Source organism: Theobroma umbraticum, unplaced genomic scaffold, assembly GCF_002168275.2.
Source record: "Theobroma umbraticum cultivar Fairchild unplaced genomic scaffold, ASM216827v3 scaffold_30.0, whole genome shotgun sequence".
NCBI lineage: Eukaryota > Viridiplantae > Streptophyta > Magnoliopsida > Malvales > Malvaceae > Theobroma > Theobroma umbraticum.
In genome coordinates, this window is record NW_018397254.1 from 11,929,037 (window position 1) to 11,955,307 (window position 26,271).

The 26,271-nt window shown below is 34.2% G+C and overlaps 4 protein-coding genes across 6 annotated transcripts; 1 reads left to right on the top strand and 3 right to left on the bottom strand.

Annotated features, from left to right (window-relative positions):
* The first annotated feature begins 506 nt into the window (after positions 1-506).
* On the top strand, positions 507-8,094 carry LOC110426821 (transmembrane E3 ubiquitin-protein ligase FLY1). 2 transcript variants are annotated; one of them, XM_021442124.2, is made up of 14 exons: positions 507-658; positions 1,305-1,432; positions 1,862-1,977; positions 2,348-2,408; positions 3,299-3,365; positions 3,443-3,520; positions 4,048-4,205; positions 4,290-4,349; positions 4,480-4,573; positions 5,024-5,191; positions 6,337-6,665; positions 7,170-7,286; positions 7,380-7,543; positions 7,836-8,094. In XM_021442124.2, the coding sequence occupies exons 3-13, from the start codon at positions 1,964-1,966 to the stop codon at positions 7,479-7,481; spliced, it is 1,248 nt and encodes a 415-aa protein (XP_021297799.1). In that variant the 5' UTR covers positions 507-658; positions 1,305-1,432; positions 1,862-1,963; the 3' UTR covers positions 7,482-7,543; positions 7,836-8,094. The 2 variants fall into 2 exon arrangements, with proteins under 2 accessions (XP_021297799.1, XP_021297804.1); XM_021442129.2 differs by lacking the exons at positions 507-658; positions 1,305-1,432; positions 1,862-1,977 and adding an exon at positions 2,156-2,217.
* A 4,001-nt stretch (positions 8,095-12,095) lies between these two features.
* LOC110425678 (Leucine-rich repeat (LRR) family protein) lies at positions 12,096-13,328 on the bottom strand. Its single transcript, XM_021440621.1, has one exon. The coding sequence runs from the start codon at positions 13,326-13,328 to the stop codon at positions 12,096-12,098; it is 1,233 nt and encodes a 410-aa protein (XP_021296296.1).
* A 1,290-nt stretch (positions 13,329-14,618) lies between these two features.
* AAC3 (ADP/ATP carrier 3) lies at positions 14,619-17,470 on the bottom strand. Its single transcript, XM_021420352.2, has 4 exons — positions 17,327-17,470; positions 16,000-16,492; positions 15,330-15,701; positions 14,619-15,202 (listed from the first exon to the last, which is right to left on the bottom strand). The coding sequence occupies exons 2-4, from the start codon at positions 16,468-16,470 to the stop codon at positions 14,903-14,905; spliced, it is 1,143 nt and encodes a 380-aa protein (XP_021276027.1). The 5' UTR covers positions 16,471-16,492; positions 17,327-17,470; the 3' UTR covers positions 14,619-14,902.
* A 164-nt stretch (positions 17,471-17,634) lies between these two features.
* Positions 17,635-23,238, bottom strand: LOC110410567 (protein kinase and Mad3-BUB1-I domain-containing protein). Of its 2 annotated transcripts, none has more exons than XM_021420340.2 (14): positions 23,099-23,238; positions 22,864-23,011; positions 22,161-22,318; positions 21,984-22,074; positions 21,319-21,429; positions 21,136-21,223; positions 20,097-20,200; positions 19,919-19,990; positions 19,735-19,824; positions 19,484-19,641; positions 18,847-18,901; positions 18,630-18,764; positions 18,428-18,546; positions 17,635-18,231 (listed from the first exon to the last, which is right to left on the bottom strand). In XM_021420340.2, the coding sequence occupies exons 1-14, from the start codon at positions 23,164-23,166 to the stop codon at positions 18,042-18,044; spliced, it is 1,587 nt and encodes a 528-aa protein (XP_021276015.1). In that variant the 5' UTR covers positions 23,167-23,238; the 3' UTR covers positions 17,635-18,041. The 2 variants fall into 2 exon arrangements, with proteins under 2 accessions (XP_021276015.1, XP_021276006.1); XM_021420331.2 differs by having other exon boundaries at positions 22,161-22,327.
* Between the last annotated feature and the right edge of the window lie 3,033 nt (positions 23,239-26,271).

Here is a 26,271-nt window from a genome sequence, read left to right on the forward strand (position 1 = left end):
GTTTAATTGTTGGTGATGTTTAATGAAATGCTGCAAAATGAAAGCGGGCAATGTTAAGTTTGATGGTGCAATAGAGCGAGTTTGTCCTGATAAGCTTCATATGAAGGGGAACATATGCGGTCACAAAGAAAAATTAGATTATGTTGCTAGGTAGACATTCAAAAATGGAGAGCTAAATAGAGATAGTTCGAAGTTTCCTTCACTTCAGTGAATTAATTAATACTTCATTTCATGCTGAGAAATTCAACATAAATAAAATAAAAATAGACAAATAAAGAACTTTTCACTGGGATGAATGATTGTTTTATGTTTTGAAAAATGACATCACCTTTATCTAAAGCCCAATGCTTATTTAAGATTAGTTCACTTTAGCTAAATCACCTAATTGGTTGACAAAGATTTCATTTGTTGATTGTTTGGAGCAAACTATTAAGAAAAGGTGGATAGGGTCTTGTGCTGTTATTTGCATTTTCCATGTGTTTCTTACCCCTTGTGCTCTTCATTTGGGTGCTAAGATTTTGGAAGAATTCATGTTGCAGTTTTTGGATGCTATAAATTTCTTTGTATTTTTAATGTTTCTTGCAGTGGCTATTTGTTAGAAAAGATGAAAGTGAACTGGGTCCTTTTCATGCATGGAATATAACTGGAACTTACCGAGGTAAGTGAATGTTCTCAAATTCAATTGTCTGCATACTAGAGTTATTGCACTAAGGAAGTTGCTACTACTAAGTGCATTATTTTACAGGTTCTTGTTACATATCTCTAAGAAGCAGGCAGTTGTGTGGTTGATTTTTATATCATCTCTATTGTAGTATCTTTATCTTGTTCTCCCATTATCTTCTTTTTATTTCCTTGCAGCTACTATTTGTCACTTTGGTAATTCATGATTAGATGATGAATTTCCTGGAAAATATTGGTAAACTATCTGTTGACAGGCTCAAAGCTCACAACTCATGAACTACAGAAGTAATAGAATAGGAATTGAATTTACCAAAAATTGTCTAGGCCTCTTCTAAGTTACAGATGCTTGTTTCTTGTAAAATGTATTTAGAAGCAAAGATAGATGGTATTTGGGAAGGCACATGGATCAGAAGTTCTTTAACCTAAGAACAGGTTCTGATGTAAAATAAAACCTTATTAGGAAATCTGTTGAATTGGCTGGCTTCTAAATACATCTCTGAGATTGTGAATTTACCACTATTGTCAATTGAATAGATCAAATTCAGTATTTCAGCTCATTAAGGATGTTTATTTGTGTCGACAATTGTTTGTTGATCTGACTGTTGTATCCTTGTAAATTGCAGGGACTTGGAAATTTTTGGAGTCTACAAATAGCTCTTCCAAATTTCCTGATTTCCGGAAATTGGCTGGAGATTCAGTTATTGAATTAGTTAGCACACCAACAAAAATAACTGGTGTACATTATATTCAGGTAAGGGAGTTCTGGATCATATGTAGGGAATTCTCTCTTCATGATTAATTAATATACCTTTCCCAAGTTTCTGCTAAAGTGTTTTATGAACTTGTTAGAGCAGTTGAACTATGTTTCTAGTTATACCAAAAAAAAAAAAAAAGAGAGCTATGTTTTGTATGTGGCAAACGTATAGTTGGCCTGAGGATGTGATTTGGTTGGTAGTGATGAGAAATTCTATGAGAAACTTCTCATGATAGACTGACTTTTTTCTGGAGTATAAGTTTCTTCCATCCTCTATATTTGTTTGCCTAATCATATTTACTCCATTTTTCTTTAGATTGAATTCTTCTCTTAATAAAGAACATAGCTTCTAATTGCTCTAGACTGCATGTTATCATTGTGAATTCTTGTCTGGCTTTTATTTCTCATTTGTGGTGGTGATGACAGGGTGTAATTATTTTCCATGATGTGTTTGATAATGAACACAATGTTGGTGGTGCTCAAATAAGAGTAGAGGGTGTATATATATGGCCTTTCAGACAGCTTCGAATGGTAGCTAACAGGTAAATGTGGAGTATATTGGTTGCTCATTAAAAGTTCTTTCAGCTTGGTTGGATATTGATTGACCAAGAAATGCATACTAGTTGACTGGCTGCAACAAAGGGTGCAGATAAAAGTATTTCAAACCGTGATTATGTAATATTTAATCATTATATTTGACTCAGGAGAACTTGTGGGAGGGTGGGAAGGGGGGGTGGGGGCAGTGTGGACTCAAATGCAACCAGTTACCACCAGGACAAAGGGTGATTGCCATATAGTTATTAGCTTTCTAACTTCCATTCTGTGCTTTATTTATGATGGCATATTTTTTGAATCTGGTTTGCATATTGCATTCCAACTCTTAACATATTCTACTTTGGTGCACCATTGCAGTGGAAAGGAGGGAGAATTGAGCCAGGAAGAAGATTATATTTTGTCCAATCCATATCATTTGGTAACACTTCGTATCTTACTCATTTGTGGCTTACAAGCTTTTAATTTTGATTGTACTACATGTTAGACTTTGAGAATGGCTTCCCATTTAGAATGCCACATATCGTTCTGCTAGTTTCTTGCTTCTGTCTAGAAAAAATGTTGCCTTATGCTATGTTTGGAAATATGAATTGGGAAGAGTGGATTTGGATTTGTTTTGTTAAATAAATTGTGAGGATGAAATGCACACGCTATGTAGAAATTAGTTAAGATTCAACACACCTATGTTCTTGGAAGGGTGTAAGAAGATGAATTTAAGATTCACAAATTCATATAGGTATCTTAAATTCACCACTAAATAGGGATGGCAGCAAATCCATGAATTTGAAGATAATTATGAAAGTCATATTTACATGTGCTTTATTACACAATTTATTCTAAATTTGAAACCCATATCCCTTCTTTCAGATTCAAGTTCCCAAACGCAACCTTAAAGTAACGTTATTATCAAGAATGCTTGGTCGACAGGATAACAGAGTCAAATACTTAGCTTAGTTATATAATTTCATTCTCAGGTTGGGTCTGTTAAGCCTATGTGTTTGATCTGGGAGCTGGCTTTTTTACACTTAAACTGAGTGTTGATACTTAAAGGAAAATAATTTCCTTTCAACTCTTACTTCTCCTTGAGTTTGGTTTGGTGTTGGTAGATATTTGAATCTGTATTTGTGAGTTGTGGGCTCTTCTATGTAGCTTTGAATGCTGCAGCAGGCTCTGGATGACCATTCCAGACCATTGCTCTTTTAATCAATGTTTGACTTAGGGATGTGTTGTGCGCACACAGTTTTTTAGGTTTCTTTTATAAACCTTTATTTATGGTGGGTGTGGTTACTAACTTGCGATACCTTTGAACAGCTTGGAGTTTTCTCATCACAAGTGTTCCAAGAATCTCCACGAGACAAAATATGGAGAAGAAAAAATTGTAAGTTTCAACTCTTTCCCTTGGCTTAAGTTCAAGTTAAGTTTGCGTGATATGAATGCTATGTTCTCTTATTGCAGCACCAGTTTATGAGATGGAGAAACATTGCAATATAGAAATTGCAGCCCAGATTTCGCGCATCTCATCCACCCAAAATGGTACTTGAGTTACTGAGCTTCTTAATTCACTCATCACCCCTTGTCCCCTTCTTGCTCTGTTACATTCTTCTCATATCTGTTTTTTGAAAACATGTATTTGAGAAGTTCTGTTTTTACCACAATTGGAGAAGAAATATTGACTTATGAATCTTTGACTTAAGTCTCTAAATTGGCATTTCAAACAATTGGGCTCTCATGCCTGCCTGGATGGGGTGTGGGTATAAAGTCTAGTTAAGATTTAAGAAATCACCATCTGTTTGGGGAAAATGGTCTTTTATTGATCTAGTCACTACAGCATTGTCTTCCTTTTGAACGTACATGTCAAAATGTCCATGGAATATGGTGTCATCTATACACTACTTATCAGATAGTATTTGCAGTTGAAAGACAAGTCAGCTTAGCGAGTTAACTATGGTCATCTCTCACAGCTGCAAAATTTTTATTTTGAGCAGAAATTTCTGCCAGGAACAGATTGTACTATGACAATATAACTATTGGAATTCAGAAGTTGTTTATACTTTTTATAGATGGAGATCGTGATCGTTATCACATTGAAGGACTGATGGAGAGTCCTGCAGTGGATGATGATGGAGATTGTTTCTCACCTTTATTGTTAAATGCCACTTCTGTCAACATTGAAGTCTATTACAACAAAGCAGTCAACTACACCTTAATGGTCACCTTTGTATCCTTTATGCATTTTACCCTTCCAGTTTTAATGCAATGTCTCTAGCCTGTTTGGATGGATTCCTTAATTGTATATTGTCAGGTCTCTTTCATTCAAGTCCTTTTGTTAATTCGACAAATGGAACACAGCAACACTCAATCAGTAAGAATTTTTAAAGGATATGTTGTAACGGACAAGTTTATTTTTCATGCATGTTATCTTTGATATAGCATTAATCAGCAATTGAATTCTTTGTGCTTTAATAAAAGTATTTTTGACTCTTATCTATCAGGGAGCTGCAAAAGTTTCAATTTTGATGATTGGCCAACAGGCTATCATGGATGCTTATCTTTGCCTCTTACATCTCACTGCAGGAATACTGGTTGGTAAGTTTAGTGATTAACACCCCCAAAGAATTGCTATTTTATTTCACTAATTTGCCATATCTTTGCGGTACTATAAATATGTAAAGGACTTAGGTCTTTCTCGCCTTTTCTCTTTCAATCATTTCTACTCCCTGAAGTGGGTGTATTCTATTTGCAACAATAATGGGGATTCAAAACTTGAACTTGATGGATTTTCTTTACATTGGCCTCGGTGGAGACAACGAGCAGTAAAGTTCTCAGTTTGAAAAATGATTGGCAGGAGTTTTAAAGATTATCCTCTGTACTTGTGAGCAAGTCTTGCACAGTATCAAGTGAGAATGGTCTCATTTGAAGGTGTTCATTGAATGTGCTCTGCAACCAGATTTAATGCACAAGAGTGGATCTCTCCTTTTACCATATACCTTTTTATGGTTCATCTCTACTAAGTTCATTTTGCTTGTTTGTATACAGAATCCTTATTTAATGCTTTTGCTACGGCGGCATTCTTCAAGTTTGTAGTCTTCTCCATTTTTGAGATGAGGTACCTTCTCGCAATATGGAAGGCAAGTAGACCTATGAACAATAGTGAAGGTTGGGAGACAATGAGGCGTGAGCTATCAGTTCTGTACAGCCGATTCTGTAAGTGCCAGAAAAAGGTTTTACATTTTTGGGTAGAAATTTCATATATATGATTTGCTGAAAGTGATGTCAAGACAAATAATTCTTGTCTCTTTCTCTTGCATAAACTTACCCACCATACACATTCATTAGTTTGGCCTCTAAAGACTGCTGGTAAGATCAGATTCTAATTAGCAATGCCTAATTATATGAATGTTGTGTAGGTACTCTTGCTACTTGGCCTTGTTACCCCTAGTCTAATATCTGATGGAGTAACTAGTCATTTGTTGCTTCTATAAATACTACTACCCAGACACCATATTTTATCAAATGGGTGTACCTGGAAAAATATTATGCCTCCATCTTTCCCTCCTTAGCATCTCTAATTAAAAGACTTTCGAAGCGAGCAAATGTAATTTATTTCTTGTAATCAAATATCTTGATATAAATCCTTGCATTAGTATCTAAACTAATAGCACAAGGTCTCTTAATTCTTTCCATAGATACCTGTGATGAGTGATAACAGATTCTACAGGAGCTGCAAACCTGCAGGAGGACATCATTAAAATGCAAACCAGTGTAAATTGATAGGAAGCTCACTGATAGCAAAAGCCAAAAGATGGATTCTTCAAAAACCTAATTGCAGTGTAAACATATTAGATCCTCTTCACTGTTATAGGAGCAACAATGTCATCCCACATTAAAAGGTGAAAAGTACAGAGAAAGAAAAAAAAAAAAAACCCATGAGTTAGGCTATCTGAAGGCAAGAATAAAAAAAGAACACATATGACTCACTATGTGAAAGCTGTAAGTTTTTCAGAGAAGCTAAAAAGGGATGTGAGAGGCATAGCAGTACTTGATGACATAGGGAAATAATGCTAGGAAGGCTAAATGGGATGGTTGGTGTCACATAGTAAAAGGTAATTATATCATTTGAAAGTGATACATGTTGGAACAGGGTGTGAGAAGTGATCAATGAGTGCAACTGTTGCTTCCCTCTATTTGTTCTAAGTACTATTTGATGTCAGCCGCTGAATGTGCTCGTTAATTTTCCAATGATTACTATATCCAAATTGATTGCTTTTGCAATCAATTACTTGCTTCGATTGTGAAACATATGTCAAGTTGTTGGGTTAATCTCATCTAACTAGTACAAATATTTGCAGATGGGATCCTATTAGGAGGCATTTTGGTCATGTACGAGTTTCATAACTTTTTGCGGCCAATACTTCTTCTTTTGTACTCCTTCTGGATACCCCAAATCATCACCAATGTTATTCGTGATTCAAGAAAACCTTTGCATCCTCATTACATCTTAGGGATGACTATTACTCGACTAGCAATCCCGTTATACATATTTGGATGCCCTCACAACTTTATGAGAATCGAGCCTGACAAGGGCTGGTGTATCTGTTTGGGTGTATTCATTGGACTGCAAGCATCTCTTCTTCTTCTTCAGCACTATCTTGGATCTCGATGGTTTATTCCTCGTCAGGTCAGATACAATTTTGTTATTTTCTTCATGTATAACCTTTTTTGTTTTCATTTTTCCACACCTTTTTTGGTCAGGCACATGTACATGTATTCAATTCCATGTACAAGTGCCTCTAATAGCTGATTGACTGAAAGCAGCTTTTAGAAATTTCATAAGTCAGGGTTGTTGCACTTTGTTGGAACTGCTATTACCAAAGTCGTGATTAACAAAAACATTTATTTGTCCCCCTCCCTCCCCCCAGTTCATCCCATAGGGAGTCTTTTTCTTAATTCTTAACCGGGAAACTGGGGAAATCTTCATTTATGACTGCCAGATTGTTCCTTCCCACCCCTTTCTAATTCAGTGAATCCTATTTCATTTGTTTTAAAGCAGGCTTGTTTCTTAGTGAAATGTGCTTGTTCTGCCGGGCATTTTAAATGAAATTGTTTCCAATATCTGTCAGGATTTATTTGAAGATTCCAAAACCCTTTTATGGAGATTTCACTTTGATATTGCTGTTTGCAGATCCTACCTGAGAAATATAGCTACTATAGAAGATTTGATCCAGATACAAATCATGCTACAGACTGTGTCATTTGTATGACTGCCATTGATCTCACACAGCGTTCAAGTGATTGCATGGTATACTGTTGTGATTTTTCTCTTTATTTTATGGCTCTTTAAGGTCACTTTCTCTAACTGTGAACTTTATTTGAGTATGCGTTTCTCTAACAGGTAACACCATGCGATCATTTTTTTCATTCGGGTTGTTTGCAAAGGTGGATGGACATAAAGATGGAATGCCCGACTTGCCGGCGTTCGCTACCACCAGCTTAAAGAAAATTTTCCACTGTCTATATAACATAGGATCCATTGATGAGCCCAACTTATTCATTTTGGTAATGACTCAATGCCAATCTTGATGTTTGACTCTGCCCCCCCCTCCAGAAATTAACCGTTTTAACAAATTGTGAACACTTGACAATGACCAGAGAGGAGGGATTTATATTTTGATTTTTCATTTGTAATCTTGCAAACATCATCAACTTGTAAATTGTGTATTTAACCTGCCTTGCTTTCCAAGATTTCTTGATAAGTTGCTCCTAGTTTGCCTATCTCTGAAAATGAAGTGCTACTTTGTTTTATCCCCTCAATGTTTTAACCAGAGTCACTTGTAATACTTTGTTTCAGGTGGGAGAAAGATTTCAGAACCCACTTTTTGCCTGGGTCCATGTTTAGGAGATGACTGAGATACGGCACAAGCAATTTAAAACTTGTTACTACTGACACTGCAACAATTTGTAGGCAACATTCTTGTATTCATTGTATAATTGTATAAATTTGATACTCTTAGATATTTCATACCAAGTACAAATTGCCTCACCGAACAAAAACAAAGTGCAAATTGTTTACAATCACATCCTTGGCTCCCATGTTTTTTGTGCTTTTAAACTCCTTTCAAAGATAAAATAGCAAGCGCATTACAGAAACAACAGAGTGTCGATTTGTCAGTGTCATTTTTAGTAGTGTTTGTTCTGCTTGAATCGTGGTACGAGAGATTGGGTTTCAGTCAAAGTCTGGGCGCAGACTCAAATGTTATTGAATGCCATGGTATGGGACAAACCATGTTTAGACTAATGAGCAGGCTCGAGCAAGCGAAATGATGAATTAAGGCAAGGCTTTACTGAGAACTAGGTAACTAATGAACAAATATCTTCTGCTCTACTTGTTTCCTTCCATGTTTCAGCTTTTACAAAGTGACATGTGTCTCGGGAGTTGTTTAAAACTATGTTAATTCTTAATAAACCCCACTTAGTTAAGGTTCTTTACCCATCCAATCTCTCCTACCAAATGAAAGAATCTGAAATAATCATAACACTCTTAAATCTAGAGCCAAAACCTAAATTTGGAGAGAGATGTGGGGTAGAAGAAGAGAGAGAACTCACAAGTCATCAGAGATCGACTAATCCTATGAGATTTTTCCAAATAAAACCCACTTTCCCGCATATTAGGGACATAGAGAGAGAGAACTGTAAGTAGAAGAAAGGGATGAAGAAATTGGGGAAAGGAAAATCCATGTTGAATAAAATTTGAAGAGCAGTTTTTGGTGAAAGCTGAAGAGGCAAAGGGATGTGTTGATTCATACTTTCACTACATTTCAAAGAAGAAACTGGTAACAAAAAAAGAAGAGTTCATTGGAGGAGGAATTAGTCTGGTAAAGATGAATGTTCTGTTGTGTTATTTGGGATGTTGTAAATAGCTCCTGTGAGCAACCATGGAGAAGAGGAACTCTCCTCTTGGAAGTAGATTTCACACTAACCAGCAAGCCGAACCTGGCTTCTAGAACATATTTACCAGAAGCACAACCACTAAAATCGTATTTGGCAAGAGGATACACAACACAACCAATAACACACTACTGGAAAACCTGCATCATTGGAGCCTGCAACTGCAACCCTTCCTTTGCTAAACTATCAGCTCTCTGATTTGCCTCTCTCCAAATGTTGAATATTCCATCCTATAGGCCTTTCCTTGAGTCTCTCAATTAGGAGGATCCACTTTCTCAACCTCCAAGGTTGTCTTCTCTAGGTTCTGGAAAGCAACTAACCGTGATAAGATCATTGCATGATCAAGTTCCAAAGCCGAGTCTAGTAATTGGCTATTGTGTAAATTTTAACCAAAGTTGGCACCACTAACATCAACCTTGAGAACCATAGCCTGAAACCAGACATTGAAGGGTTAACTTTGCCTAGAATATTTATTAAAGCTGCATATGCTATGAATTTTTTTTTCAACTATTTTCCAAAGCAAAAGTAAAGAACAATAACAAATGACAAGATAAAAAAAAACCAAGGTCTTATATCTAATAAACTAATTGTCATAAAACATGTGAGTCCGTAAACTTAACCGTTCATTTGATGTAAAATAACAATAGTAAATAATTTTTTTTGTTTAAGTTTGATTGATCATTTAGGTGAATTTATCTTTTTTTAATAAGTCCTAAACTTAATTTATGTTCATTAAAAAAAAAAGGTAGATTTCTATTTCAAAAGAAAAAAAATGGTTTCGGTTTACAAAACAAATTAGGTTAAGAAGTGTAGTTACCTGTGAGGAATGTATTAGCATTTTTACAATGCTCACTTAATACGGTATCTAATTAATTATGTGTTATCTTTTTAGTCTTGATAACTAAACTTTATTTTGATACTCAAATTTACTTCCCTCAAACTCTTTTCCTATGTTATTATTTTATTATTTTCATTAATTTGCTTTATCTTATTTTATCTTTCTTGGGAGGCTGAGGAGCATTAATAGATATTTTTTTAATTTTTTTAAAAAATATATAATAATAATTTTTTAAATTAATAAAAAAAAATTTTAATCATTTCATAATATCTATTAATGGTGTTTACATTTTTTAGTAGAATGTCCATTTCAAAAACTTTCAAAAACTATTAAATCCATTTGAAATTTCGATTAAAACTCAAAAGTATGAAAGTATTTTATCTTATTATTTAAATATAGCGAGAACATATAAAAGTATCTTCATAATAGAGTTATACTAAAATTTATCAACAAGTTATTAAGAAATTTCATTTTGGATATTTCCATTACTAATCAAATGACAATCAAATAATCAATTTTTCTTTTGAGGTAGACAAGTTATTAAGGTATGCGTCCACTTTCTAATAGATAAAATTATCTGTCTATTTTTAATAGATAAAGTTATTCATATACTTTGAGTAAAATTATTTATTCATTTCTAGTGGGTAAAGTAAACAAAATAATACCAACACTTTATCTGATTTACTAAAACTAGAAATCAAAACCCAATCATTAAAATGCCTTTTTGAAACATGAAGATAATGAAAACAAAATAATAACAATAAAATTCTTTTTAAAGCTTGAGGAGGATAAAAAAAATATTACCAAAAAGATAATAAAAACAAAATAATATCTAAACTTAGATTAGAGTATTGATAACGTGTTATAAAATATAAGTAGAAAGAACAATTATAAGAGAAAGTATTAAGAAGGAAAAAAATCTTGAAGGGCTTATTTATAAGTTAATAACCCCTTATCTACAAAACATTTACAAAATAAAAATAACATTAAGGATTTAGATTAAAAGATTAAATTTTAATCTTAATCCCATCTAATCTACATCCAAATCTAGATATACCTAACATAAATGGATATTCACAAAAATAATCATAACAATTCTTAATTTAAAATATTTTATTATTTTATTATTATTTTATGTTTGTAATAATTATTTGAAAATAAATATTTTTATAAAAAAAATTTATGAGATTACCCCAACTTTTATGAAAATGTCTCATAATCATTTTTACTCTGAAAATAAATTTAAAGAAGTCACTACTTGTGACATTCCTTAAAAATTCCATTTAAAAGGATTTATCTTCAAACGATTATGAATTTTCTATTAATTAAGATTATTTTCTCCATATTTTAAACCGGTTTTATTTTGTTCTATTTCTATGATTTATTGTTTTTATGTTGTTGATAATTATTTAAAATAAACTCTTTTTTTTTGTAAAAACAATTTATGAGATTACCCTAACACTGATGGCAAGATCCCATAATTATTTTTCCTCTGAGATATCTAAAAAAAGTCTCCATCTTGTGTACTTACTTAAAAATTTTATTTTTTTGAATAATTATAAAATTTTTATTTTTATTATTTTTAACTTATTTTCATCCTATTTTAAACAAGTATAACTATACAATAAAAATCTAAAATAATTATAAAAAAATCAAACCAGACAAAAAGAAGTGTCAAGAATGATTTTTTCATACTTCTTCCCCTCCAGCATATAGCAAGAAATATCGATAGTTCCCCGATAAAAATGGGCAATGAATCCGGCTAGAAATGATAAGGAAAAGAAAGTGAAGATGGGGAAGAGAAGGGGAAAAGTGATTCGACTCACAAAAATAGAAAGAATAAGGCAGCATTAGACTCAAAAAAAACGAAGTTTATTTAACGGAGAAAGAAGAAACACGTTTGTTCGCCTGGGGATAGGGGCAGGAGATTTTGATTCCGTACATCGCATAATATCCGAATGATTGCATACCGGTGGATCAGACAGTTAAAAAAGAGGGTCAAAGCTGCTCCTTGTTGCCATAATAACATGATCCTAGGCCTGCCATGCAGGGCATATTAAGGCCAATTTATTTTAAAACGGAAATAGTAACGAGATTTCAACAACTCTATGTAATACTCCTATTATTTACCATTAACAAATAGAAACAAACAAAATAGCGGCGTTACATCAAATTATTTTTTTTTTTGTTTTATTTTTCAAAAGTTTAGCAGCATAAATTCTTCATCTACCTTCTACCACCTTAAAATCTCAATAAACTATTTATAATATCTTATATACTAACTTATTCTGGCTTTTACAATTATTAACTATCTTACATGCTTATTTACACGTAGCCAGGAGCCATAGCAGGTGACGAAAGTGGTGTGCCTGCGGGAATCATGGCTGGTGGAACTGCGGCGGAACTGCCACGAACGCCGCCGCAGTGGTAATGAAAGCAGTCCACTGGATGTTCAAGCACACCTCGACATTCTTTCTGACTTCTCTGGTTGGGCTTCTCTGGCAAACAGTTTCGGCGATCATCGAAAGCTATACCATTAGATGTCAAGTTCTGGCAAATCCCCTCTTCCTCGCAGAAAAAGTTATAAGAGAAAGTAAAATTTGCCAGGTTTGGTAGGATACAAACTCCCATCGGTATAATCCCGGTCATCATGTTATGCGCCAAGTTTAGCTGCTCCAAATGTGCTAAACCTGCAAGGCTGTAAGGTATAGGACCAACTAAGTTATTATTGCTCACATCTAACACTTTTAGTTTGTAAAGGTAACCAACCTCCGGTGGCAAGCACCCTGACAAACTAGTGTTAATTAATAGCAGCTCCTCCAAAGTATTCGCAAAGTTAGAAATACTTGGTGGCAGGCAGCCTCCAAGTTTGTTGTTGGCAAATACCACAACAGAAGCTGAACTTCCAACGAAATTGGATGGTATCACATTAGAGAATCGGTTGTTATTAACAAATATGGCATCGAGATTTTTACTGAAAAGTTGAGGAGGCAATGGCCCTTCAAACTCATTATATCGAATGTCAAGATATTGCAAAGAAGGAAGAGACAGAACAACGTATGGAAAAGGCCCTACAAACCTATTGTTACTAAGATCAAGCTCAAAGAGTTGTGAGAGGTTGGCTAAAGTTTGTGGCAGGATGCCACAGAAGCGATTGCTATTGAGATGGATGAGTGCAAGGTCTGAGAGCAGGCCTAATTCATCAGGGAGAAAGCCGGCTATATCAGCACCGTTAAGATCAATGCCAGCAACTACTCTGATTTTTTTGTCATTCGGGGGAGGTGCACAAAACACGCCTGTATAGTTGCATACCTCATGACCAACCCAGTTAGAGGTGAAATTATAGGGGTCTGAGTAGATGACTCGTTTCCAAGCCTGAAGGGCATTATAAGCTTGCTGGAGTTTTGGGTTCTGAAACGGGGGACGGTTGTGGTGGCGGTGGTGATGAGAGGCAGAGTAGGTGTGTTTTGCTGCCAGATTGTTGGATGAGGAAGATAGGTAGACTAGCAAGATGATCAAGGCAGGGGAAATGAATGAAGAACTCAAAGTTGAAGCCATTGTTTTGGTGGATTGACGCATTGTTGAGAGTTGGCTTGAATTTTTATGTAGGGAAACTCTTTCCTTTTCAAGAAGAGTGCTTCAGTCTTGTGTTTAATCATGCTGTTCATGTCCAACAGAAAGATTCATTTCTTTGCTAGAAGATGACATCCAAAGCAATTCTCTCTATAGTGACAGTTAACCATTACATTAGGACCCAAAGAAGTACTATTTTGCTTCACTGAGTTTCATGCTTCTATTGGATAACTTGAGGATGAGTTGGATTTGTCGGGTAAGACTGGTTGTAATGCCAAACAAAATAGAAAAATGAATTGATTCCGATAGATATGGTTTGTAACTGAATGGATCCATTTGAACAAGTTACATCTGAAATTAGTTGTAGACCCTGGTACTGTGGAAATTGGGAAAGGGAAGACGACGCGCAGGATAAGGACTTATCTCCTTCCAAGTGGAGCAGGAGAAAGACAGCTTCGGACCACCGGAGGAAAAAGCATGAAAGATTCCTTAGAACTGAAGGGATGAAACATGTTTTGCGTCAGTCAAAGGTCTACAAGTTATATCAGAGTACTACAGCATAGGCTTGGGCTGGAACACATTGGCTGTATAATCCTGAATCTGAGAGTGGTTAAGGGCGGATTCACAATCAGCGACGGTCGGATGGTGGAATGGAGTAGGTTCAGGTTTAGGTTTTGAATATTATGTCAACAATCAAAGAATCGTTTAAATCTTTTAATCTTAACTACCAACGATATTCTCCTTCATCATTGTTTTGTTTGCGTGCTATACAGTCCACCAAAGGGAGTGTCGTAAGAAAACAGATAACGATGAATTTTTTTATTACAAGTGTTACTTTTCATAAAGCTTAAATAAAAGAAAAAATAAAAAGGACGTATTAGCATTTTTTTCATTTTAAATTTATGAATTGCAATAAATAAAATCCACATTAAGTGATCCGTTTTCCTTGGACAAAGAAGAAAGACGTAGTAAGTAGAATGTTTTTCTTTACACCGGGCAAATCCTACAGTATGGCTAACCTTAATGTAAGGCTTCGACCTAATTTTTAACCGAAGAGAGAGAAATAAGAAACAAATTTTGGACATGGAATAGAATTCTGCCGCCAAAATCTCAAGTAAACATTCAGACAGGATGCCCAACTTTGATCCAGAATCGAAATCAGCTTTATCTTCTACGATCTTGCAAGTTTACAGGCAAGTGTAACACCATGGAAATTAGGAGCAGTTTGTGATACACTACTCCTACAATTCATTCAGATGACAAAAACCGACCAGGTAAAATGCAAAACACTTACATGGACAAGAAAAATCGAGTAATATACTACAGAGCAAACAGAGCATTGTCTAATTATTCTCACCAAAATGAACAACCAAATCTAAAAACACGTAACACTCAAAATTCAAGTAGGATTTTTTTCGTCACCAACAATTTTTTCATATTTAATCCCTAAATACTGGGAACTTTCAAAAGCACTATGTCCATCCGCAATTATTCCAACTTGAAATCCTTAAATCGAACTTCAAGATGCCAGTATCACCTCCCCCTGTGATGTAATAACATTAGCCGCCGCCACCGGATCCATATTTCTTGCCGAGGACAATGACTTGCAGCTTGTCATAACCAGCAAGCACACCAGCACCTGCAACAGCACGCAGAATGTTTGCACCAGCACCCTTGAACAGTGATTTAGTACCTTCATTCTTGATGATCTGAGAGAAAGCATGCATTGAGCTCTTGTATTTGACTGCTTCTCCAGATGTCATCATCATTCTTCTACGCACCGTATCAATTGGATAAGATGCCAGTCCAGCACCTATCGTGATACCCCAACCCAGCAAGAAACTTGCCAAGAAACTATCCTGTCAATACCAAACAAACAAATAGAGATATCAGGCTCAAGTCAATATTAAACTTGCTAGCCAATGCCACTGAGCTAGAGATAGTTTTAATGGGCAGAAACCAGAAGATTCATTATAGCTCACATACCTGCAACCCACCAACCAAAACAACTGGCTTCAGAGAATCATACATTCCAAAATAGAGTCCACGATAAACAATAATTCCAACACACGAGATGTTGAATCCACGATAAAGCCCAGCAAGGCCATCAGATTTGATGGTCTTCTTGTAGACATCTACTAAACCAGTAAACTGCCTCTCGCCACCCTTTTTAGCAGCCTTAGCATCATTAGCCAAACGCGTACGGCCATAATCCAAAGAGTAAACAAAAAGAAGAGATGAAGCACCAGCAGCTCCACCAGATGCCAAGTTCCCTGCAAACCATTTCCAGTAGCCATCTCTGTCCTTCTTGAAGTTGAACATCCTCTTGAAGTAATCCTTGAAGGCAAAGTTCAGCGCCTGGCACAAACACAAAGCTTTAAGCCAAAATATTTAGAAAGTGAGGAAGGAGAACTACAAGAAAAGGATAAGCAAATTCTTCAATCAAACTGACAATACTAGATCCCACATAACGCATCAAAAGCCTAATTTTGTGGGTTTTTGTTTTCTGCTTCTTTCCCAAGAAAAGGTATGCTGGGACAGTGGAAGCCACCCCAGGGATATAACAGACAAACTAACTTTGCAAACAAAAGCACCTTAAGAGGGAAGACAGAAAAGGATGACAAAGTGCTAAAAAATCAAGTGAAAGAAAAGTAACCTGGGTGGGGAAGTATCTGATAACATTAGCAGTGTTGCCTCTCCAAAGAGAAAGGACACCTTCATCCTTAATAGTCCTGGCAAAGCAGTCAGTAATTCCCTTGTATGGTTCAGACAATCGACCAGCTTTGATCATTTCATCCTGATTTTGGATTAGAAGTTTAACCCGCTCGATTGGAGCAGCGGCTGTCTTGGAGACAGCTGCAGAAACTCCTCCCATGAGGAAATCCACCATAAAACCAGAAAAACCCTTCTCTGCTGGAGCTTGTACAAATATTGGAGAAACAGGGGACCAATGTGCCAACCCAGTGTCTTGGCATGATGGCTGTAAAGCAACATGAATTCCTCCATTGGCATATGCTCCAGTCACATTGTAATTCTTGGCATGCAAGTTAGGAGATAGCCTGGAAATGAAGTAGGACTGCCCATGTATCTTTTGAAATACTGATGGACGCTGTGATCCATCTGCCATGTTTACAACTTCAGATGGTGACCTGTAAGTTAATAAAAACAACGTAGAAAATAATTGACAGTAAAACAAACAAAGAAAGGCCAGAGCAGGCTCTAAATAAGAGATGCACACTCAAACCTTTAAAGGAAGGATAGAACAAGCGAACATTTGAAACTAACTGGCTGAAAAGTTGAAATGATGAAATGATTTTATATACAATTTTTTTCTCTTTTAACAAAGTTTCAGTGATATTAGTCAGAATCAACGGAAAGTTCGAAAAAGGCAATACAACCTGAAAGGAACGAAAAACCCCACACTATATGACTACTGGATCATTGTCTCTCCCAGAGGAAGAAAAACCACCACCGTGGGGCATTAGTTCTAAATTTCCTAAAGCAATTTTTAATATTTCTTAAAAAATTCGCACTCCCATATAGCAAAAAGGAACTGGTAAAATAGATACAGCAATTCTAAACAATATAAGAGATCTTCATGTCACGACAACTACTACAGTAACATTCCAATCATCCTTACTTAAGACTAAACCGCAGCATATCTAATTCTCGATTCACAGTTACACACAGTTTGTGGCGGCTACTGATGAAATGATGGAAATAACAACACAACAAATCCAATTGAAACCTCTTGCCACAAAGATCATTAACCAAATTAACCAAAACAAGAAATTAGAAAGTAAAAGAAGCTCAAGAGTTCAATTCGAGTGTTTTTGTTTCTCCGTCATTTTCTAGGCAACCAAACAGCTAAAATAAAAAACTAACATGAAATCAAAAGGCAGAGGGAGTGACCAAGAAAAAGAAGCAGAAATGCTACGGCAGTAATACGATGAATTGAGGAATGGAGAAATGAGGAAAGTAACCTGGAAGGTCGCCGAGAAAGCTCAAATTCTACTTCCTTACCGCAAGGAGAAATGAAAATGACGAGCTTATTTATATGTCAGGGTACACCGTGCTTTGGTTTTAGGGTTTTTCTTCTTCTCAGTAATGACAGATTTGACCTTGCTTTGCGGTTTGAATTGTGCGTACCACCACCGAGCTGACTAGTAAGAAATGAGTCGAGTCCACTGAAGATTGGGTCTCATTAGTAATTTTATTAGACATGGAAGTTGGAGGCTCGCCTTTGGGGATTGAGAAGCAACCCCCTAGGTGAAAGCCGTAATAAACAGTTTTTTGCTTATAAGTCTTATCTGTTAATGAGAGCTCTCCTGGCTGCCCATAGTTTGGATCTACTTCTTGCAATAATCTTGAAAATCATAAGGACAGAGCAGCCGTTGAGACTTATAAATTTCAGGTGGGTAGCTTAACATGCGTGCCGTTCATACATCATTGAACTTCTACATCAAGTTCTTTTACAATGGAATATCCAACAGGCTGTAAATTGTACCAGTATACTAGCAAAATGCAGTAATACAACAAGAAACTGACAGTAGAATTCATGGCTGTACACATATACTCTCTCAGTGAAATCAAGAGAGATTTCACCATTTTAAGCTGTTTTTGGCTGCAATTTTGATATGCATTCCAGGATCACGAGACTGTTGTTACGAAATTTCTGCAGGAATGATCAGAGGTGCATTAAGCAGAACACAAGGAAGCCCGTTGTTTCACTAGCAAGTCCTTTAGTTTGTTTACAAGCGGGGGGTTGTCGCGCATGTAGTCTAGGAATGACTTCCTCAAGCTACGCAACAACTCTGCATCATTGTTGCCTGGGCTAACATTAAGCAGCTTTGTAAAGAGATCCTTCCATAGGTTGATGTTCCAATATCTGAAAGCAATCGTGCAAAGCCAATGGAAGTTAAGAGAGCTGACATTGCCAATCAAGAGAGAGATATAAGGAAATATGGCTCTTTACTAGTGGTGAATTTTTAAATTTTAAAGTAACCCTTGCCAATGGATCAGAAGTTATTTAAGAAACTGGCGCCCGAACTGAAGAACTACAATACCGTTTAAAAGAACAATACCTTTTAAAAGATGATTTTGGCAGATAAATGTAACCATCATCTGAGGCTTTCTTTTCAATTTCCATGTAAGTATTATGCAGCATCATATGGACAACAACACACAGGCCATATGTGTCCACCTGATGATAAATGACACAGCAGGGTCAAGGTAATCACTCTGATGAAATTAAACATTGCACTGGTTCATGAAGCAGATACTTGCCTGGAAGGTCCATGGTTTTTTCTCTTGCATTTGAATACAACGAAAGCCAGAAGTTTGACAATCACCTGTAAATTCTGTGTTGTCTGGAAAAAGATTCAGGTCTATCCCCCTCCCCCAGTCAACAAGGCAAAGACCCTGCAAAATAAAACTCTTGAAGTATGTATAATTGTCAAATGTCAACCATAAAATTCTAATTTTCAATTCAAGCGGAATTAACCTGATCATGCCAAGGGCCAGTTCGATCTTTAAAGCCATCTTCTGAGAGGTCATTCCTGCGAAATGTCAAAAATCTATGTATTACATGCCAAAACACTAAAAATCAAACTTAAATGAAAAAAAGACAAAAAAAAATTGTATTATACTAAATATATGTTAACAATGACTCTCAAGCCAAAGCTTGACATGATAAAATAACTAAATAAGCATTAAAAATTTTATAATATGTTTTTGAATTATTTGAAAGGGGGAAAGCAAGAGTGTAGGAGTATTGCATACATATCTTCATGACTTCAGTGAACGGTTACAGATGGCTTATACATTGGTTTGCTAGTCTACCTACATGTGACACTACTCTGCATTCAAGGATACTTTTCAATGCTTCTCAATAAATATCAAGTGCAATGTCATTCAAATTCAATCATCAGGAGTGCAGCGTTTATTGTGGTAGAATTCCAACTCAAAGTAGAAGTCTAACTGTTCTAGGGTCATTAGTGTTCCATTTATGAACATTGTTATTATATTTCTTTTGTGATGTTTGGCAATTAACATATCATGTACCATGCTAAAGTTACATGAAAGTCCTGGAAAACATATAGTCATGATCTATAGTGGTGAAAAGAAAAAAAGACACTTACTTAGAGTAGCGAATCAGAAGATTATCAGGCTTGAAATCACCATGAATGATGTCAACCCTATGCAAAGTTTCCAACATGTAAAGCATCTCTGTAGTGTAATAAATACATAATACCTCTTCCATGGACTTGCCAGTAACCACATAAGAATTAATCGCATCCTGTACAATGCAAGGACAAATATTATAGAAGACACCTTCTTCCCTTTACCTTTCTACTATTTGGTTGGAGCTGTGCAAGGGGCAAAAACCTACCTGAAGTGTCCCGTGAGATAGATAGTCACACACAAGTATGCTACAGTCTGAATAGATATGAATTTTCTGAGCAGAACCAAAGTTTGATCTCTGATACAATGAAATAAAGGAAATCATAAAAGCTCATCAGCCCAGAATATACTTATAAATGATGTAAGGTGATAGACATCTTGGACTGTTATACCTGTTTGTCTAAGATGCGTTCATCAAGTTGACGGTACATGTAGAATTCCCAAGGGAAAGCAGGCTTTTGTATCTGCAAAAACGATTTTGTAATGCAACAACATTGTCAGGATTGCTGTCAGGACGGAGTCCAGGATGTGAAACTGTTATCTTTATTATAGATCAAGGTTAACGATAACCTTTAATGCAACAACATTGTCAGGATTGCTGTCAATGTATGCTTTAAATACTTGAGCAAAGCCACCCTGACCAGCACACCCTTTGATCTGATACTTCTTTCCACCTTTGAAAATAAAGGCAACCAATAATAATAAATAAATTTTGACTCCCTATAATAAATATGTATGTTTGTAAAAAATTAAAAATTCATAGAATAGATGGTAGCTTATTAATACAATTCTTGGCTCTCTAAACTCATAGATATATTGTAAAGAGATTTTTTCAATTAAGACGAGTAAACCTTGGTATCTTCATTGCACTCAAAAATGAAGCACACTCTACAAGTTCTACAGATGGGACAATACCTCTCAAAATTGAAAGAAGCTGCAGATATTACACAAAACTAAGTTCTCAAAAGATTCTTTATGCACCAAGAATGTGACTATCTTAAAGACAAAACACCGCTATACTCTTCTTAAACAATCTCTGTTTCTCTCATTCTAGATCTGTGTTGGTATTTTGTTTCAAATACTTGTCATTTTTTTCCCATGCAGGATCCAGCCTAACAAGCTCTATAGCCCTTCAGCACACTTACAAAATGAGGTGTGAACTTTCATGTGCAGCAGAAAGTACAAATACCTCATATAGAGAGGCCGTCAACAATCGTTATAAACAAGAAGTAGATTAATTTTCCACATAATACTTGCTCCATAACTGTGAATACAGATATTCTTCAATATTTCACGATTTTCATCAATTACTACGGAATAGAGTCCAGAAAATTGGTGATGATGAGAAGCTAAGAGAATGAAGGACAAGGTGAAAGAAGTTGCCAGCAAATATGGTCATGTCATTAGAGTGTTAAGCAAAGCTGTATATTAATGTTGGCAGCAAATTTTGATCTCATAGTTTACTCCTAAACTTCATCCTAGCCTTTGAATCTCATTAATTATTGAAATCAATCTGATTTTTTAAATATTGGTTAGCAAACTTTCAAATAATCATATAATTATTTCAAAGCAATAAGCGAGAATCATGTTGCAAGATCATGAAAATTACCTATCTCAATAATTTTATTCCTCGATGATTTTTTCAAAGAAGATAAGGCTACTTGTCCAGAGTAAACTTTCTTACTCAGGTGGTATCCCTGAAATAAATGTCAAAAGGCTAGAATAAGACTAATCAGGAATAAGACTGGAAAATTGGAGAAAAAAGAAAAAAAAAATGAGCAAACTGTCTCACATCATATTTTGTAATTTGAGGATGTATCTTCTTTGAAAGCTCTTCTACCATGAAGGTGGACCATAGATTAATAAATTTTTTTCCAAACTCACCTGGTTCACTCCCATCAATCTGCAGTACATTAATGTGAAAGCTTGAGGAACAAAAAATTGGAAGAAAAAACAAATGTTTACCCAGCCAGCATTTTAACCACATTTTCTAACCTCAAATGAAAGGCATGGTGTGATGTAAGACTCTTTATGTGTGAAATGTTAATCGATGATACCCAATCAGGCATTCGTTTAAAACAGTGAAAATGAAATAGCTGATGCTGAAGCATTAGGCATTCATTTAGAAAAGAGTCAAAAGACTGAACACCAAAATTTCATTCCGTGAAACTTCAAACCTATAAGTACATACTTATGAAGAAAAACTTCAAAAATCCCATGCATAAGAGGAAAAGTCTTTTGCATTTGCCCGATATTTACACAAAGTTCATAAGATGATGGATAGTGAAACTCATCAGCAATATTTGCAAACGGTTATAAATTGATGGACTTCAACTTGCAAACTATACTGTATTATGCACGCATGCATTCACACAGTCATATCATATGTGCTTGGACAATTCAGGGAAAATGTTTAGAAACCACATGAGTTCCTTTTCCTGGTTAAGCTTTAATTACCTTCCCAAATGAGGAACCATTAAGCCTATCAGACATTCTTTTAACAAATAAGGATTGTGCCCCCTTCAGCTTCTCAAGCGGGTCAGCTTTCCTATTCCCAGAACATGATCAAAGCATCAAAACATAAATGATGAATCCCAACTAACAAAAACTTAAAATTCAAATAAAGAGAAAAACCTTGAAATGCCAATCTGATAAACCATGTGTGCTTCTTTCCACTTCCCTTTGGCTTCAAGGAAATATGCATACCACTCATAAAGTAGAGAATGTCCAATACAAATCTCATTCTCCTCCATTTCTCTAAAAACACTTTCGAAATCTTTACGACCTTCCAACTGAATGAACTACGAAATTTAGTTGATGCAACATTACCAAATCCACAGCAAAATTGCAGCATTACTTGTAAATAAAAAAACTCAAATATATCCAATAATATATTGACCAAACCAAATAATAGAATAATTTGTTGTCTCTAAATGCCTCCTAGGTGGATACCAGAAATCTCATTACCACAGTAATATTTTCAAATCCCGAGCCAAACGGCCCCTTAATGGGAAAGCGAAATTCAAGCAGCACTAAAATGCAAAAGCAATAACTCAATTAACCCATTTCAGATATTTGAACCCTCAAAAATATCCACTACGAACATGATTACATAAGTTGAGAAAATTTCCAATTCTCTCTCTATGTATGGGCACATAAGCTCGAACGATATAAATTATACAGAATACGAAAAATCAAGTTAAACCAATCAAATAATTGACCCATCAAACGGAATCAGTTATAGAAACATCCCCAAAAATCCCCCAATTTAGCTACATTTTAAAATTTTCAAAAGCTAAACAAAACCCCAAGAGTAAGAGTAAGTGGCTATAATTACATAAATGAACCAAATCTTGAGAAATCTGAGGTCGTTTCGGTACTTGGCATTGTGCTTGAAAGTAGAGATACAATCTGATAAAAGATTGTCGAGATCTGCACCGGTGCGGTTCCCTGAGTACCATTCATCCAACGCCTTCCTTATCGACCTGGATTCGAAACATGTTAGTAAAAGAAAAACAGTTCACAGCAAACAATTATTGAAACTCAATTTTAAGAACGAAAGAGAAGAGTACGTGAGCCATGGGAAGAGAGGGTCGTGAGCAGAGGAGGAATCATTCGATTCTGCGAGAATTACACCCATTATTTTTCTTTTCCGACTGCCTTTTCAGTGCGGGATTGGGAAAACGAGGGAGGATTTAAAATGAGAGGGAAATAATAGCTTTTCAAATTCGTAGGTTTGGGCGCCGGTGGGTCCCAATTTATGAGTAAATTTTTTACTAAATATTTAAATGAGTTCTCAATCTTTTAATTTCTATCTTTTTGATACGTTTTAATATAATTTTAAATTTTTATTTTCAGTCTACTAAATCTATTTCATTAACTCTTGATTAACTTTCATTAATTAATAATTTCTGATATTATGTTATTTGTCATGTGATATATTATCGTGTCATTTTAATAACGTCGACTATTGTAATTTGAAAAATTATTTATTAAAAATTAATTTTTTTTTTATTCATTCAAATATACAAAAATTATTGATTAGAGATTTGAAAAAAAATAAAAAAAAACTAATTATTTCTAATTGATCATCATTTATTAACAAACAAATACTATCTTCTTAACTAATTACAATTTTCTTAATTAAAGCTTTCTTTTTTAAATAAAAAAACCTTATCCAAATTTTTTCAATTTGATTGAAGCTATTTTGCTCGCAAGCAAATATGTACATTCTTCAACATTCCCTAAACCCAACGTCTTATAGTTAAAATGTCTTCTCCCTATCTACAATTCTTGTTTTTTCTTAAATCATTTTTTGAACAATCATGAATTTTCAAAAACTGTGAAAGATGTCGAAAGAGAATCTATTGTTAACTTTCACTGCTAAAATCGTATTTGGATATTCTCGAATTTCTCTACATTCTTTAAACCAACGTACCTTATAATTAGAATGTCATCTTCCTCTATGCAATTCCTATTTCTTTTCTAAAAATCATTCTTTAAACAATTTTGAATTGTCAAAAATTATAAAAGATGTGGAAAGAATCTAACTTCCTCTTCTCAAAATTGTATTTAAGTATTCTCGGATTTTTATAACCCAACTATCAATCAAACAACAATAGTTTCAATTCAATTGAAAAAGTTGGATTAGGTTTTTTTTTGTTGAGAAGGATGGCTTCAATTAAGAAGGTAGTAATCAATTAAAAGAAACGATGAAAATCAGTTTGAAGCAATTAAGTTTTTTATTTCAAATCTCTAACCAATAATTTTTAAATATTTGGATAAGTAAAAAGGAAAAAAAACTGAATTCTTAGTCAATAATTTTTATGTCATGTGACATTGATATTATCAAGATGACATGTCAACATGTCACATATGTCAACATGTCACATCGTGATATAAAAAATTACTAACTATACCATTAATCAATAGTTAACAAAAATAGTTTATTTAATTTAAAATAAGAGTTCAAGAACTTATTTGAACATAATAAAAATATAGGAGCTAAATTTGTTTTTTAGATATAGTTCAAAAGGTTATTTGTATATTTAACCGAAATTTTTTATTCAAAATGATAATAAATATTTTACTATTTATGCTAATTTCTTTCTTTTTATTACAATATACTCTCTTGTTTTAAATTGTTTTTTTTTTGGCTTAGTAGAAAAATTAAGAAAAACATTTTGGTTTTATTTTTTAAAATATTTTTAAATAATTATAGTACTGATATTATAATTTTTAATATCAGAATTTTATAAAATATACTAACAATATATATGTAGTTTAAAAAATAAGAGTTATAATTGTTCAAAAAATAATAATACTTACTAAAGCTTCTAAACTATTTGAGAAATTTCAAATAAGCTCTCATTATCTTATTACATTTAGTCAAGCCTCTATATTTTTATTTTAAACCAAATAAGCTTTTATACTTTTATTTTGAATCAAATTAAGGCTTATGATTAATAGTTGACTTAGTTAAAATGTCATTTGTCATTCTATGACACGTGGCACTGACATAATATATTGAAATGCGATAATTGATAATGGCTTGGCATGGCATGCTAATGTGGCATAATGACATGATTACCACTTTAATGCCATGTAAATATAAAATGCCAAGTGATATTTTAACTAATGAAAATTAGTTAACTATTAATTATAAAGACTTATTTAATCTAAAATAAAAATATAAAGACTTAATTGTACGTAAAAAAAGAGATTATGTGAATTTTGTTAACTAATTCAAGTGTTTTTTCTAGTATTATGCCTTAAAAAAAAGGAAATATAGTTTTTTAAACAATTTAATATATGTACATATATTTATATATATACATATACATATATGTACATATATTTATATATATACATATACATATATGTATATATACACACATATTCAATTTGAGACAGATAAAACCTATTATGTTAAAAAATTAGTAAAAGAAGAAAAAGAGGAAAAAGTAGACTTGAGGCATACTGTAACACACTTTCTTTAAAGGGTTGTTGCCTAATATAAGGATTTGCAAACAAAGATTCTCTAGGATAAAGCAAGACTTTTTGTAGAATGCTTTGAATGAATAAAGTCTAGTTGAATATAAGGTCCTTTCATAAACACTGAAAGGTTGTGTCTAATTTATTTCAACAAACATATCTTGTTAAGTTTTAAGAGATGTGTCTGTTTAAAAGTACTGAATAGTTAATCAACATATTTAACAGTTTTGTTTCAAACCATCTTTTCTTTATTCAAGAGTCATATCTTAATTTAAATAGTAACTTAATTTGAATAATTACACTTGAATAAAACTTCTTTATAATACAAACTATTTAACAATCCCTCATTAGTTTGTAATATTAATAATACTATGCATAGTAAAGAGTATCTTGAAAATTTAAACTTTTTATTAGTGTAGAAATTTCAAAGTCAAGATGAATTTATTAGTATTACATGGATTGAACCACAACTCTTTATTATCATAACCAAAATATCACATACATAGCATTATTTAATTGCTTTAAGATTCTGCCAACTGCTTTAGCACTTATATGGCCTTATGCTAATCATGGTTTCATGAATATTTACACAAGTAAACCCTTTTTAACTCTTGTTTGAAGTAGCACCACTCTAATGTTCATATAAGTGGAATTTGTAATTATGCTCCTGTTACTACAAGCATTGAATATTTCCATTAAGAGCCTTTTGCTCATCATCTCCTCGTAACAGTTGTACTAAATATTCTACAAT